The following is a 15,611-nucleotide window of genomic DNA, read 5'->3' as shown; positions in this document are numbered from 1 at the left end:
CAGGCCCACACACAATTCAATATACACTCTATAAAGACAGGCCCACACACAATCCAATATACACTGCATAAACACAGAACCATACCAAGTCTGATCTACACTGTACAAACACAGGCCCACACTCAATCCAATCTACACACACCAGTACCCAGTCCGACATATACAGTGTCCAGGTGGACATGTATAACATCAACATTGCAAAGTGCAGTGTAGATATTCCAACATTGACTTTTTTAGTGTTTCAGAACAGCCTCTGTTTATCAGGCTCTGGCCTCCACCAAGTAAAGAAAGAAAGAAAGACTTGCCTTTATATAGCACCCTCCACAACCTCAGGATGTCCCAAAGCGCTTAACAATCAATTAAGTAATTTTTGAAGCGTGGTCACTGTTGTCAGGTTGGAAAAGTGGCAGCCAATTTGCGCACAGGAAGCTCCCACAAACAGCAATGTGTTAATGATCATGTAAATCTGTTTAGTGATATGGGAATCTTTTACATCCAACTGAGAGGGCAGATTCGGCACTCCTGGCAATATAGCACGCCCTCAGTACTGCACTGGAGTGTTAGCCTTGAAAAACATGCTCATCTCTGTGGAGTGGGACTCGAACCCACAAACCTCCTGACTCGAGAGTTGAGAGCGCTACCCACCCAGCTATCACTGGCACCCAAAACGTAGACTCTAAACTTGACCAAGCGAGGCTGGCACCTAGCAATTAAGTCACTGGGACAGGAGCAAATGAGCCTCCTGGCGAGTTCATGATGTTGCTTCTCAGTTGTAGCCACAACTATGAGGTCCTTTCGTACTTTATGACTCTGAAGGGGCTTGGTAGGGTATACGTCGCTGAGAGATTGTTTCCCCCTGGCTGGGGAATCTAGAACACGGGGGCACAGTCTCAGGATAAGGGGCCGATCATTTAGGACTGAGCTGGAGGAGAAATTTCTTCACTCAGAGGGTTGTGAATCTTTGGAATTCTCTACCCCAGAGGGTTGTGGATGCTCCATCGTTAAATACGCTTAAGATAGGATAGACGGATTTTTGGTGTCTCAGGGATATAGGGAATGGGCGGGAACGTAGAGTTGAAGCCCAAGATCAGCCATGATCCTATTGAATGGCAGAGCAGGCTCAACAAGCCACATTGTCTACGTCTGCTCCTATTTCTTCTGTGTATTCAGGAGCTCAACAGATAGAGAGACGAGGCCAGTCTTTTCCCCTGTTGCATTGTTATTGTGGCACAAGCATTTTATAATCCTAACTGTAGCACTGCATCCAATCACTAGCTGATCTTGTTATTAGGGATTGCATTGAAGATGTGGCACAGGAACAGGCCATTCAGCCCAACTGGTCCGTGCTAGTGTTTATGCTCCATACATGCCTCCCTCCGCCCCTCTTCATCTCACCCTATTTGCAAAGCTGGGATCGTTCTCTTTAGAGCAGAGAAGGTTAATGGGAAACTTAATAGAGATGCTCAAAATCATGAGGGAGCCTGCTGGAGTAAATAGGGAGAAACTGTTTCCATTGGCAGGAGGGTCGGTAACCAGAAGAGACAGATTTAAGATCATTGTCAAATCTTCCAGGAGGGAAGTAAAAAGAATTTTTACCCAGGGACACTATGATCTAACATTCACTGCCTGAAAGGGTGGTGGAATCATATCTAATAGCATCTTCAAAATGAAATTAGATATATACTTGAAAAGGAGAAATTTGCAGGGCTTTGTGGAATTGGAAGGGCAGTAGGGCTAATCGGATGGCTCTTTCAAAGGGCCTGCACAGACTCAATGAGCTGAATGGCATCCTTCTGTACGATTCTAAGGTCATTGTAGGGAGAGTTAGCCTCACTTGAGTAGAAGAAGCAAGTTCTACAATGGCAGGAACTGCACTTGAAACGATAAACCCTTCAGACACGTCAGTGATGTCTTGAGGTTCTTTATAAATGCAAGATCCCTCTTTCTTGCAGATAACAATAAGACAGGTAGACCTGAGTTATGCTGTTGGCTGCGCATTGCTCCCCACCCAGGGACAACACTCTGGGGCTCACCACCCCGAGGGAGATGGCAATACAAGCTTCAGTTGTGTCTTTTGCATGAGACATTAAACTGAGGTCTCATTTGCCTCTTTCCACAGAGATCCCACAGCACTATTGGAAGAAGAGCAGGGGAATGCTGGCCAACATTCCTCCTTTGATCATCGATTAACTGATCATTCATCTCATTTCCTATTTGTGGGGTCTTGGCGGATTCAGGTCATGCGTTCCATTTGCCCCCATAACAATAATCGTTCTACCCCCTGTAATATCAACCATCTCCATCCCTGCATCAGCTCATCTGCTGCTGAAACCTTTGTCCATGTCTTTGTTACCTCCAGACTCGACTAGTCCAGTGCTCTCCTGGCCAGCCTCCCACCAGACATCCTCCATAAACTTGGGCTTATCCAAAACTTTGCCCACATTGTAACTCGAACTAAGACCCATTCACCCATCACCACCATGCTTGCTGACCTATATTGGCTCCTGCCTAGCAAATTCTCATCCTCATTTTCAAATCCCTCCATGGTATCACCCCTTCCCATTTCTGGACCAGCCCCTAGCACTACAATGATCTCTGCGCTCCTCCAATTCTGACCTCTCGCGCATCGTAGATTTTCATCGCTCCACTATTGGCGGTCGTGCCTTCAGCTGCCTGGGCCCCAAGTTTTGGAATTCCTCCCTAAGTCTTTGCACTTCTCTCCTCCTAAAGACAATTCTTACATCTGTTGGGAATATCGAGTTCATGGTCCATGTGTTTTAGAATATAAATAGTCACTTGGTAGTACACAACTTGAGTATTGCTGAAAAAAAGACATGCTGTCAAAACTTTTTGTCTTGTGCTCATCAGGACAGATTTGCAAGAAAACCAAACCTTAAGGGAACAACAATTTATACTGCATGACAAGAGAGTGCTGATTGGTAGGCAAGTAGACTCTGATTAATGGAGGCGTTACCATGGAGAATGCACCAGGGAACAGTCAATTGCCAAGCTTTTGTTTAAATTCAAATCAGGGACGTCAACTCTGGTCTAGGCGATGCCATGGGGAATGAATCAGGGAATGGCTGTCCTCCAGGCTTTTGTTTAGTTGAAAAAAGTGCAATGCATGGACATGCTCTTTCTGTTTGCAAAGAACAGGGCCCTGTGTGTGAATACCTGTAGTTTCTAGCATGCATAAGTGAGCCACAGTGAGCTCAACTGATAATCTTAAATTGGTTGTCAGTGTAATTCTTAGCACAATCAGAATTGTTTAGCAAGTGCTGTCCAATCACAGAATCACACCTAATGTTGGACACTATGTTTTGAATTTTGCAAGCATGGGCTGGACGAATATAATGTTGAGTCTTAGGAGTTTAGTTTTAATTTAGGAATTAAAGTTTTAACTGTAGAGGATGGGGACATTTAGTTGAGAGACTAATAAGCAACACTGGGAGAAATGCAATTCAGTCAAGCTTAGAGTTTATTATACGTAAAAGTTTGGGGTCACGTTGACTTAAGAGGTTAACAGTTAGAAAGAGAAGATCATAAAACAGCAGGTGGGCTTAAATCAGCTTAAGAACTAGAGACATGATGTCTGCAATCTTTACAGTAAGGGCAGTCCAGAAAGATGTTTATATTTTGGGAGTTAGAACTAAATTAGTTTAAAAGCATTCAGTAAACCCTGAAAGTTTGTAAAATCCATTTCTTTCTTTGTATCAAAGCAGGAATTTTAATTTAGAGATACTTAAGGTCTGTTCGAGGATATCCCAGAGCATGCTACGTCATCATGGAGACGCGTAGAGTTTAGGGAGATCCTCTGGTTTCAGTTTATCTGGGTGTTTGCTGAGAGTTTAGTTGCAGCTTGGACCTGGTGTGTGCAGTTTACAGCTCTCTGAGAGAAGATAGCCAAAGTAGATGACAATTAGGCCTGTACTGTAAGAAGAGAAAAAAGTAACTTCATCATTTGTCACGTGTAATGCGGGTGAAGCTTAATCTCAGTTTGAATTTTGTGAGGGGACAGAAGTTGGAAGGTTTGTTCAAGTTTGAAGCTAGTGGAAAAATCTACAGTGGTCCTCGCAGAGTCTTATGGCCAAAGAATGCAACCAGCAGGTCAGCTTGGAAGCATTGAAAAAGTAACCAGAACAAGGGAATGAGGTGTCCACAAGAGATGGTAAATGAAAGCTTTACCTCTGAGAATAGCTGGAGCTGAGGAAATTTAAAGTAGTTTCCAGAGAACTGTGGCATAATGTGTGGTTCCTACAGAAGTAAATAATTTTAAGATACCGTAATGTATAAGAGACATCTTGAGGGAAGTAAGAAGTAAACTTAAGAGCAAAGCATGTTTTGGGTATAAGCTATAGTGTTAACTTAATCGTATTTGTTTGGTTTAATTTGTTTTATATACAGTAAAGTTCGTGTTTGTTTAAAAACATGAAATCTTGTGGCGTAGTTCTATTGGTTAAATCTTGGGTGTTTGGATCCCTCTTTAAATATTAACGATCCCTGACAGGAGCGTAATGCCTCGAGTTACATAGAATTTTACAGCACAGAAACACGTCTTTAGGCTCAGCTGGTCTGTGCCAGTGCTTATGCTCCACATGAGCCTCCTCCCACAATTTTATCTCACCCTATCAGCATATCCTTCTATTCCTTCCTCCCTCGTGTATATCTAGCTTCCCCTCAAATGCATCCACGCTACTCACCTCAACCACCACTCCCTGTGGTAGCGGGTTCCACATTCTAACCAATTCTCTGGATGAGGAAATTTCTCCTGCGTTCCTTATTGGATTTATCAGTGACTACCTTATTCCTACTTCAGGTCTCTCCCTCAAGCCCTAGTATTTTCTCTGTGTCCATCCTGTCGAAGCCCTTCGTAAACTTTCAAGTTACCCTCAGGCTGGAGAGAAGAGCCCCAGCCTCTACAGCCTTTCATGATAGTCGTAACCTCACAATTCTGGTATCACACTCGTAAATCTGACTTGCACCTTCTCAAGCACCTCTATATCCTTTCTGGAGACCAGGACTGCACACATTCTAACAAAGGTTCGAAACATGTTTAACTTAACATCACTGCTTTTCGATTCTATCCTTCTAGAAACAAACCCCATTATTTCTATTAGTTCATTTTGTTTTTGTTCCCAACCCCAAATCAGAGCGTACACCAGCCAAGATAAGCCAATATCAATCACAAACCAACATCGCCAAAATCGGATCATCTGGTCATAAGAAATAAGGAGCAGGAATAGGCCATTCAGCCCTTCAAGCCTGCTTGGCCATTCAATAAGATCGTGGCTGATCTTCTCCCTCAGGTACCCCTTCCTGCACTATCCCCAAACACTTTGATTCCTTTGGTATCCCAGAATCTGTCGATCTCTGTCTTGACTCAACAACTGAGCCTCTGGGGTAGAGAATTCCAAAGGTTTCCCAACCGTCTGAGTGAAGGAATTTCTTCTCGTCTCAGTCCTAAGTGGCTGACGCCTCATTCTGACACCATGACCCCTAGTTTTAGACTTTCCAGCCACGTGGAGACGTCCTCCCAACATCCCATACCCCTTTAGAATTTGATATGTTTCGATGAGATCACCTCTCGTTCTTCAAGTGCCAGAGAAGGTCAGTCCAGTCTACTCAATCTCTCCTCATCGGACAATCCGCTCATCCCAGGATTTCAGTGTAGTGAACCTTCATTGCACTCTGTCCAAGGCATGTTTGTCCTTCCTTTATAGCCTTTATCACCTTGCCGTGCGCAAATTAGCCGCCAAGTTTCCCTGCATTAAGCCTACGCTTCATGAAGCACTTCATTGCCTGCGTTTAAAATTTGCCTTTTTACCAAGCATTTAGTCATCTGTCCTAATATCTCCTCATGTGGCTCGGTGTCAAATGTTTGTCTGATTATTCTCCTATGAAACGCCTCAGGGTGGTTCATTATGTTAAAGGCGCTATATAAACACCAGCTGCTGTTATTGTTCAAACAACTAATTTATTCTGTGGAGAATGTATAGGGGGGTGGTCTTTAGAATATTACACCTGTAAATTCAAGTCTTTTATGCGGCTCATCGCACGAATGCTCTACCCACGGTGGTACCGAGGCTTATATATCAAGCTGGCACCACACTCCGTTCTGAGTCAGCTGGTTAGGGCCAGGAGAAAGGAGGTGTTCTCCAGTTGGCGCCTCACTTAGGGAGGGGACATCGCGATTAGGGCAAGGATTAGACTCAGGAACGATGCTGCCTTTAGCCGAAGAGCTACTAACGCTTGTTAGGTAAGGAACGGCCGGCCGGCTGACAGCCGTGACTAAGTGGGCAACATGCTCTACTCGCGGCCAGAAGGTGGTGGGTTCAAGTCCCACTCCAGCGAGTGGAGCACAAGGGCACTTAGGGATGGGCAGTAAAAACGCTGGCCTGGCCAGCACGTGAAAATATATATATATATATAGAAGAACAAAATCTAGGCTGCCCCTCCCAGTGCTGCACTGTCAGAGGTGCCATCATTCAGATGAAACGTTAAACTGAAGCCCCATCGTCCCTCTCAGGCGAGCATTTAAAAAAAATCCCTGGGCACTATTCCAAGAAGGGCAGGGGAGTTCTCCCCAGTACTTATCCCTCAACCGACACGACTTAAAAGAAGATTACTGACCGTAAAAACATAAGAAATAGGAGCAGAGTCAGCCCTCCGAGCCTCCTCCCCCTCCGACAAACATCGCCGCTTGTGGGAGCTTGCTGTGCGCCAATTGGCTGCCGCGTTTCCTACATTACAACAGTGACTGCAGTTCAGGGGCTGTCGGGCGCTTTGAGATGTTGAGAAGGACGCTACATAAATGCAAGTTCTTTCTTTCAGCCTGGGTGAGATAGTGGGGGGTGATCAGCATCCCTGGAAGCCCCCTCGACATGGGGGTGGTGGGGGGAGCGGGGGTGGTGGTCTCAGAGGAGAGAGAGCTTAACAGTCTAGGTGAAATTCTTCCCGTGGTTCAACGCCTCTCACACTGTCTCTTTCGTTTTCTAGGCGAGGCCCAAACTGGAGAGACCCCCCCCTTCGAACTGAATGAACCTGGAGCGTGAAAGCAGGGACTGTGAGAGCCGGGGCCTGGGGAAGAATGGAACAAAACACTTTCTCTCGCATAAGACTCTGGTGCCCCAGGCCTCTTGGCACCTACTCTCAGAACAAGCAATGCTGCATCAGCGTCAAGAAGACCACGGGTGGTGCCCGATCCAAGGAGAGTGAGGCCTCGTGCTCGGAGAACTTGCCCCCCGCCCCCGCTAACCCCGGCGGGGGGGACGCTGCCCCGGGGGATGGGCAAGGGGAGGAGGGGCGGGTCATGCTGGACACCTGGTACGTCATCAAGCCGGGCAACACCAAGGAGAAGATCGCCTTCTTCGTGGCGCACCAGTGCGGCGGCAGCGGCAGCAGCCGGAGTAACGCGGTGAAGGTCAAAGGCAACTGGAGCACGGACGGGACAAAGCCCAAGAGGAGGCGGAAGTCGCACGACCCGGCCAAGGGCTGCCCGGTGAGGCCGCGGGAACCCTGCGGGCTGGCGGAGAGGCTGTGCGTCTGCTCGGACCCGGCCGAGCCGCCCGGCGAGGCTGACCCGGTCTCAGTGGCGGAGATGGTGGCCCGGGTGGAGCAGCGGGCGACCTCCGGCCCGGGGGGGCAGGCCCGACCCCCGCCGGAGCCGCCCGCCGGCGACCCCCAGCCCCAGCCCGCGGCGCCGGCCCCCTCCCCCTCCCCCGGGGAGCGGGAGCCCGGCCGGTGGGGGAGGGGGGAGGGGGGGTCCTCCACCGCCGCCACCGCCGCCGACACCCGGCGGGTGGCCGAGGCCATCGCCCGGATCGAGTCGGCCCAGCGGGCGGGCGAGGAGGGTGGGGGAGGGGGGCGGCGGAACGGGCTGGCCCGGTGCGAGGGGGCCGGCGGCGGGGGGCTGGCGGCCGGCGGCGGGGAGCGGGCCGCCTGCTCGGCCGGGGAGGTGCGCATCGCCTTCCGGGTGGCCAGCGGGGACGCCCGCTCGCCGGGGGAGGCCCAGTCCGCCGGGGCGGGGCCCGGCTGCATCTTCATGAGCTGCAACCACACCGTCTGCGGCGGGGCCATGGAGAAGATCACCTGCGACCTCTACCACATCGTCAGCCCTTCCTCGTCGTCCGTCTCTGCCCCGGACTTCCCGCCCGGAGGCGGCGGCAGCAACAACCACCACGGCAGCCTGGCTCGCTCCCGGTCAGATGTGGAGATGGTGACGCCCCGCCTGGTCGAAGAGCCGCGGAAGGACGGCCCGCCCGAGGGCGCCGCCGCGGCCTCCCTGCCCCTCCCCTCGGAGAAGAGCGCGCCGCGGGAATGCCTGAACGGCTTCCACGTGGAGGTGGTGGTGACGGGCGGCGTGGACCAGTGCGTCTTCTTCGGCCGGGAGAGCGCCCAGGGCGACAAGGAGGACACGGTCTGCGTGACGGTCAGCGGCCCGAGCCAAGACCCCAAGTGTCTGTCCTGCGACGACCCGCCGCCGGGCCAGCTCTTCTTCCTGCACCCCCTGGCCCAGGGCCCCGAGACTGACCCGTCGGGGGACGAGCCCCCCGATGGGAAACCCTCCCAAGCCAGGCCCGGCCTCCCGGAGACCAAGGACAAGGCCGTCCTGCTGAGCCCCGAGTCCGACCCCCAGGACGCCTCGCTCTACTGCCTCTACCGCCACGTCTCGCACGACTTCCTGGAGATCCGCTTCAAGATCCAGCGGCTCCTGGAGCCCCGGCAGTACCTGCTGCTCCTCCCCGACCACGTGACGGTGAAGATCCTCAGCTACCTCCCCACCCGGGCCCTGGCCGCCCTCAAGTGCGTCTGCCACCACTTCAAGGCCGTCATCGAGGCCTACGGGGTCCGGGCCACCGACTCGCGCTGGAACCGGGACCCCCTCTACCGCGACGACCCCTGCAAGCAGTGCAAGAAGCGCTACGAGAGGGGCGACGTCTCCCTGTGCCGCTGGCACCCCAAACCTTATCACCACGACCTGCCTTATGGACGCTCCTACTGGATGTGCTGCCGACGGAAAGACAGGGAGACGCCAGGCTGCCGCATCGGACTCCATGACAATAACTGGGTGCAACCCACCGACACATTAAAGCGGGAGGAGGGGAGGTAAAACTTATGCATTAAAACAAAAGAGAGAGAACACCCGAGGAAAGCTTTTTTTTTGAAAAAAAATCGCCATCCTCTCCTCCCTACTCCGTCCTACGATTGAACATTTCTGGCTTCTCATGTGCTAGAGCTATTTAATTTTTGTTTTTGTTGAAGTGGGGTGCGGGGATTGTATGGTATGAGATTAATTGTTGAGAGCATGATAAAGATTGTTTTTTGGTTTTTTTTTTTCTCCCTTCCCTTGTTATCCAAATATATTGAACCGTAATTTAAGATCAATGGAAGTACAGCTTTGTTCATCCGCTCCCCTCTCCACCCCCCCCCATCCCACCCCCCCACTGCCCAACCCATCCCGCCAGGATCCGTTTCCTTAGTGACCCACTTGACCGTTCGACCGGACTCCATCTTGGCTCTCCCGGCGCTGTTGACCACGACCCACGCCGCTTAGGAACAGAATTAAGCGGGACTCGTGCCTCCCGAATCACCACCCGCACCCACCTCGCCCGTGGCTCAGCCCGTGTGAAGTAAAGGGGTGCGTAGGGGTGGAGGTGGGGGCAACGGGGTGGTATCCGGTCAGAGCCCCCGCCCTCCCCCCCCCCGAAAACCTGATCGCCAGCCGTTCCCCGTTGTTCGAAAGTGGGCGCCGGGCAAAGGCGGCGTTAGAATCGGCCCTCCGCTACCAGTCAATGGGTGCACACGCAGAGAATGGCAACGGGGGTGGGGGGGGCGGGGGAAGCTGCATTGGAATGCCCCACCATCCCTTCCCCCCCCTCCTCCAAACCAACAGGAAGAGAGCACCTTCGGGAAATGAGAACACTGGGGTGGGGGGGGAGGGGAGAGAAGGACAGCAAAATCACACACAAGGATCGATAGCTTCACTTCAACAGCGTGATTGTAATAATCGCCCAGAATTGATTTAAAGGAAAATCGCAACCAGCACCAAGCACAGGTCACAAATATTTATTGCATCCAAACCACAATGCTCACATAGGTCAGCCAGCCATTTCCGTTTCGAGGAATTTAGGCTCAGCAGATTGTTTAAAAGAAATGACTAAAAGGTTGGCTCTTTAGAAAGCCGACCAGAAACTAAATAGCAGCGGATTTGCCCTGATGGGAATCTCTGACCAAGGTATACACTTGAGTTAGGGTAGCAGTTCCACGGTGAGGGTGGGTGGGAGGGGGGTGGGGGGGGTGGGGATGGGGAGAGGGTGTGGGTCAGCTGTCTTTTGCGATCTCACCCCCCCAGTGGCTGCTCTTAAGCGCTGGTTGGTGGGGGGGGTGGCATTAACAGACTAGCCCGCTCCCTCACCATATCACTCGTCTGGTTTACCCATCGCTGGTCATTGGGCATAACAGCAACCCCCACTCTACGACTATCCTGACCGGGGTTCACAGGCCAAAGGTCGAAACTGGGGCCCCGTGGTCTGTCTGGGGAGTGAGGGGAGAGCGGCAAAGCTTTTGCCATCGAATTAGTGCCCCGTTCAAACCCTTTGTATGCTGTCTGATAAACAATACAACGTATACCTCGCCATTACAACCGCAAGTTATATTTATATAGCACTATAAAATAAAATGTAACACCGAGCCGCACAAGGAGTCATTAGGATCGGACGACCAAAACGTTGGTCAATAAAGGTCGGTTTTACACTGTGTCTTTAATGGAGAAAAGAGAGGCGGGGAACTTTAGGGAGGGAGCTTGGGGCCCAGGCAGCTGAAGGCACGGCCGCCAATGGTGGAGGAACAGGGAATGAAAACCCAACAAGCCGGTTCTAAACACTATGCCCCCATCCCTATGACCCTAATCCACCTCCCAAACCCCCACCATAAAAGCGGTGCTGCTGGTTCTGGTTTTAGGCATGGTTTCCCTTTCAACTAAGTATATTCTCTTGAAAGTAATGTACGCCTTGAGTTCCAATTAGAACCCCCAGGTGGGGATGAATAATGGAGCTGGATCAACCAAATCATCACCCACTAAACCACATCTCAACGGCAGAGTGTTATATCCAAATATTTCAGCACAGCTTGCCCGGTTTGGCACTATATCAGAATTAGGCTTGAGTCAGTGTCCTGTCACTGGGAAGTTAAAAATTCCCTGAATGTTTTTTTTTTAAACATATCTGGTAATAAACTTGTTTTTTTTGCAATGATGTAACGGTTGTATTGTTTAGGGGACTTAACCAGAACTCAAACAGGTTACCTAGACAGACACTCCAGTACCATACGAGGAAGAGTGCTGCAATGCCAGAGGCGCTGTCGTCTGCTAAGATGTTAATCCCAGGTCTCTTGGCTCACGAGTCAGAAGGCCGTGGGTTCATGCCCCACTCTGGCGACTTGAGCGCAAAACCTAGGCTGACACTCCCAGTGCCAGTCCTGAGGGAGGGCTGCATCATCGGAGGCGTGGTCCTATAGGTTGAGACGTTAAACTGAGGGCCCTGCCTGTCCTGTAAAAATGCCTGACGGCACTGTTGGTAGACGAGCGAGGGAGTTGGGGGGGGTGGGGTCCTCTCCAGTGTCCTGGCCAAAAATTCCTCCCTCAACTAACCAACATCACCAAAAAAAAAACAGCCCGTTCATCTTGCTGCTTGTGGGATCTTGCAGTGCACTGAGTGGTCGTCAGGGTTGGCTACACAACAGTAATTACCCTTCGAGTGAATGAAGTGCTTTGTGTTAGTTCAAGGTACAATCTAATTGCTCATGTTTAACACATTTTTTTAATCCAATTTTGGGATCCATCTTGCCAGGTTTGCTGAATCATTCAGGTGGAGGCATCAGCAGGCAGCCTTCAAATTTCTCCCAACCCTGTGGGCCACTTGCCACATCTCCATAGCAACACGGCTGAGATTAGGAACCTGGGCAGAGTGGTGGGGAGGGGAAGACATGCCCCCCTATTAATACCCTGCCATACGGACCTCAAATGATGTGCAGGACGGTTCCAAATTTTACTAAAACGCTGAAAACCCCCAGCCTGAGTCCGGCCGTAGCGACAGAAGGGGCTGGGGAACCATTTATAGGTCTTCAACCCAATGGGATGCGAACTCGCCACCACGTAGAGTAGTCGAGGTGAACAGCATAGATGCGTTTAAGGGGAGGCTGGATAAACACATGAGGGGTAAAGGAATAGAGGGCTATGCTGATAGGGTGAGGTGAGGTAGGGTGGGAGGTGGTTCGTGTGGAACACTAAAAACCAGCATGGACAAGTTGGGCTGAATGGTCTTTTCTCTGTGCTGTACATTCTATGTAATACCAAACAATTTGCTTGAAAATCAGTGGAGTGTTAACTGTTCTGAACCTCGTTTTTCGGTACCCTGCACATTCAATGACAGTGTAGTGCTCACGTAACCTTTTCTGTGGTAGATTCTGGAACACTGCATTCTAACCTTCCTGGAGTTAACAGATTGGTATGAGATGATGACCTTGGTTAAAGGTTGGTATGAGATTATTACATACTTCAATTGCTTCTCTCAAGTTTCAGGTGCTAGTTTGGAGCTGCATCTTAACTCCATCAACCCATCTCTGTTCCAATCCCTTAATAACCGTAACTGAAAAAAAGCAACCTCAGTTTGGACACCTTAAATTGACCCTCAGATTCAACAGCTCTTTTGGGGGAGAGAGTTCCAGATTTCCGCTCCCCTTTTGTGTGAAGAAGTGCTTCCTAGACATCACCGCCAAATGGTCTCGCTCTAATTTTAAGGTTATACCCCTCTTTGGGAGGTCTTGTGGCGCAGCCCTGCCCCTTGGCCAGAAGGTCTGGGTTCAAGTCCCCCTTCAGGACTTGATGGCCACGGAAGGTGCAATCATAATGTGGCCAAACAGATTGATTATCAGCCTGTAAATCCTTCCAATACATCTGACAGCATGTGGTAAAGAGTGGGAGAGTTTCCTGGTCAGCCATACAGCAGAAGGCAACAGCAAACCACTGCCGTACTTTGCCAAGCATAGTCATTGACCAACCCAATGGAAGTCCATGGTCACCAATGCCCTCTAAGGGCCTGGTACCTGGAGGAGGAGGAATTTTTTGAACTCCTCCTACCCCCACCAAAGGAAACAATTTCTCCCCCTCTGCCCTATCAAATATTTTAATCATTTTTTTATTTGTTCATGGGATGTGGGTGTCGCTGGCTAGGCCAACATTTATTGCCCATCCCTAATTGCCCTTGCTCAGGGGGCGTTTTTAAGAAATCAACCACATTGCTGTGGGTCTGGAGTCGCATGTAGGCCAGACCGGGTAAGGACGGCAGATTTCGTCCCCTGAAGGACATTAGTGAACCAGATGGGTTTTTACGACAATCGGCAATGGTTTCATGGTCATCATTAGACTTTTAATTCCAGATATTTATTGAATTCAAATTCCACCGTCTGCCTGTGGTGGGATTCGAACTCGGATCCCCAGAGCACTAACAAAAACAGAAAATGCTGGAAAGACTCAGCAGTTCTAACAGCAACTGTGTTAGCGTTTCGAGTCCGTATGACTCTTCTTCAGAGCGGTATTTTGCTTTTATCTCCAGAGCATTACCCTGGGTCTCTAGAACACTAGCCCAGTGACAATACCACCTCACCACTCCCTCCCCTTTTAAACACCTCAGTTAGATCATCTTAATCTTCTACACCCTAGGGATTGCAAGCCTAGCCTAAACAACCTGTCCTCTTAATTTAACCCTTGTAGTCCTGGTAAACTCTGGTGAATCGGCACTTTACTGGCTCCAAGGTCAATAATCCTTCCTGAGATTCAGTGCCTCAGGATTCAGACAATACTCCAAGTCGGGTCTAACCCAGAGCTTTGTATAACTACCGTACCTCCCACCCCTTTGCACTCCAGCCCTTTAGAAATTTACTGAGGGGAGCAATTAATTAATACCAGCCTGTTAACTCCGGGAAGTTTAGGATTATCCCCACAGTTAAGATGCAGGTCGGCCATGATCTAACTGAGCGGCGGAACAGGATGGAGGGGCTGAATGGCATCCTCCTGCTCATTCCAATTCAAGTGAGTAAAGGTTGGCTGTGCTGCGAATGTAATCTTATTCACAACTCTCCCATGGTATTGCTCGTAGGGAATCAAGCAAGTGTAGGGTTCAGGTGAAGTGGGGTTAGAGCAATGGTTCTCATACATTTTTGAATAAAGCACGCTTTTCAAATGGATTAGTAATCGCCGACTCCCTATCTAAGTGATGATACTTACAATACTGAAAGTGTCACGTATAAGGAGTGTTTCAATAATGCTTTTAAGGTAACAGGCATTTACTTACAGATATCAGAGGATTGGGTATGCTTCCTTCTCACTGCACAGTCTGTAGTACTTCTTTTTTTGTTACAACCTCCCTTCCCTTAATTGAGGCTGAACTCACCTGGTGCCTAAAATCAGCCTCGGTACCTCCGGGTTCCCTGGTGATCTTTCCGCCGCTCTCAGCGTTTCACCGTGCACGCTCTCCTCCCGGGTCAGGACAGCCAGTCTGCACTGCAGTGGCTTCCCGGCTCACAGCAACCCCTCCCCCAGCAACCCCTCCTCCAGCTCCCCAATTATCCTACCGACGCCCCACCCCCCCTCGTCCCCAAGGGCTCTGCGGACCCCAGTTAGAGAAACACTAGATTAGGAGTCGGGGCATAGTTAGAGGAGGGAGTGCAGGTGTAATTTAGGCTGCATTTTAAAGACACACATTCTGTCCTTGCTCCATATTTACATTCTGTATATTATATTTATATTGGAAACGGCTTCGGAAAGTTGTCACACTGCCATGTGCCACCTGGTATCTGACAAAGGAACCTGAGAGAAAAATGCATCAAATGGTTACAGTGCAGAAGGAGGCCATTCGGCCTGTTCTGTATGTGCCTACCTCAGAGCCCAGATAGGGCTGGATCTGATGCTTTACTGGTACTGGGTTGCAGATATTACAATACTATGGTTGTATGCAAGGGAGGGTGAGTTGGGGAAAAGGCAGGGTTAGGATTTGGGAGGGGGAGGGCAGCTATGGTATGGTTAGATACAGAGAAAAGTTCCCTCTACACTGTCCCCATCAAACACTCTCAGGGCAGGTTCAGCATGGGGTTAGACATAGAGTAAAGCTCCCTCTAAACTGTCCCCATCAAACACTCCCAGGGCAGGTACAGCACAGGGTTAGATACAGAGTAAAGCTCTCTCTACACTGTCCCCATCAAACATTCCCAGGACAGGTACAGCACGGGGTTAGATACAGAGTAATCTCCCTCTACACTGTCCCCATCAAACACTCCCAGGACAGGTACAACACGGGGTTAGATACAGAGTAAAGCTCCCTCTACACTGTCCCCATCAAACACTCCCAGGACAGGTACAGCACGGGGTTAGATACTGAGTAAAGCTAAAAACAAAAAACTACTGCAGATGCTGGAAATCCAAAACAAAAACAGAATTACCTGGAAAAACTCAGCAGGTCTGGCAGCATCGGTGGAGAAGAAAAGAGTCAACATTTCGAGTCCTCACGACCCTTCAACAGTTGAAGGGTCATGAGGACTCGAAACGTCGACTCTTCTCC

The 15,611-nt window shown here is 50.0% G+C and overlaps 2 protein-coding genes across 3 annotated transcripts in view; both read left to right on the top strand.

Moving 5' to 3' along the window:
* Nucleotides 1-15,611, top strand: part of LOC144671417 (glutaminyl-peptide cyclotransferase-like) — a 56,094-nt gene that overhangs the window by 16,572 nt on the left and 23,911 nt on the right. The gene's annotated exons all lie outside the window — the stretch shown is intronic.
* fbxo46 (F-box protein 46) lies at nucleotides 7,024-9,416 on the top strand. The gene has a single exon (XM_078533318.1). It carries the CDS (start codon nucleotides 7,088-7,090, stop codon nucleotides 9,107-9,109), a length of 2,022 nt encoding a protein of 673 aa, XP_078389444.1. The 5' UTR covers nucleotides 7,024-7,087; the 3' UTR covers nucleotides 9,110-9,416.

The sequence above is a fragment of the Cetorhinus maximus genome, chromosome 32 (assembly GCF_964194155.1).
Source record: "Cetorhinus maximus chromosome 32, sCetMax3.hap1.1, whole genome shotgun sequence".
NCBI classification, from domain to species: domain Eukaryota; kingdom Metazoa; phylum Chordata; class Chondrichthyes; order Lamniformes; family Cetorhinidae; genus Cetorhinus; species Cetorhinus maximus.
The sequence above is the reverse complement of the archived record's forward strand: the minus strand, read 5'-3'. Positions and strand labels throughout refer to the sequence as shown.

What these genes read in the sequence shown, in the direction of transcription:
- fbxo46 (XM_078533318.1), top strand. Translation starts at nt 7,088, where the DNA reads ATGGAACAAAACACTTTCTCTCGCATAAGACTCTGGTGCCCCAGGCCT.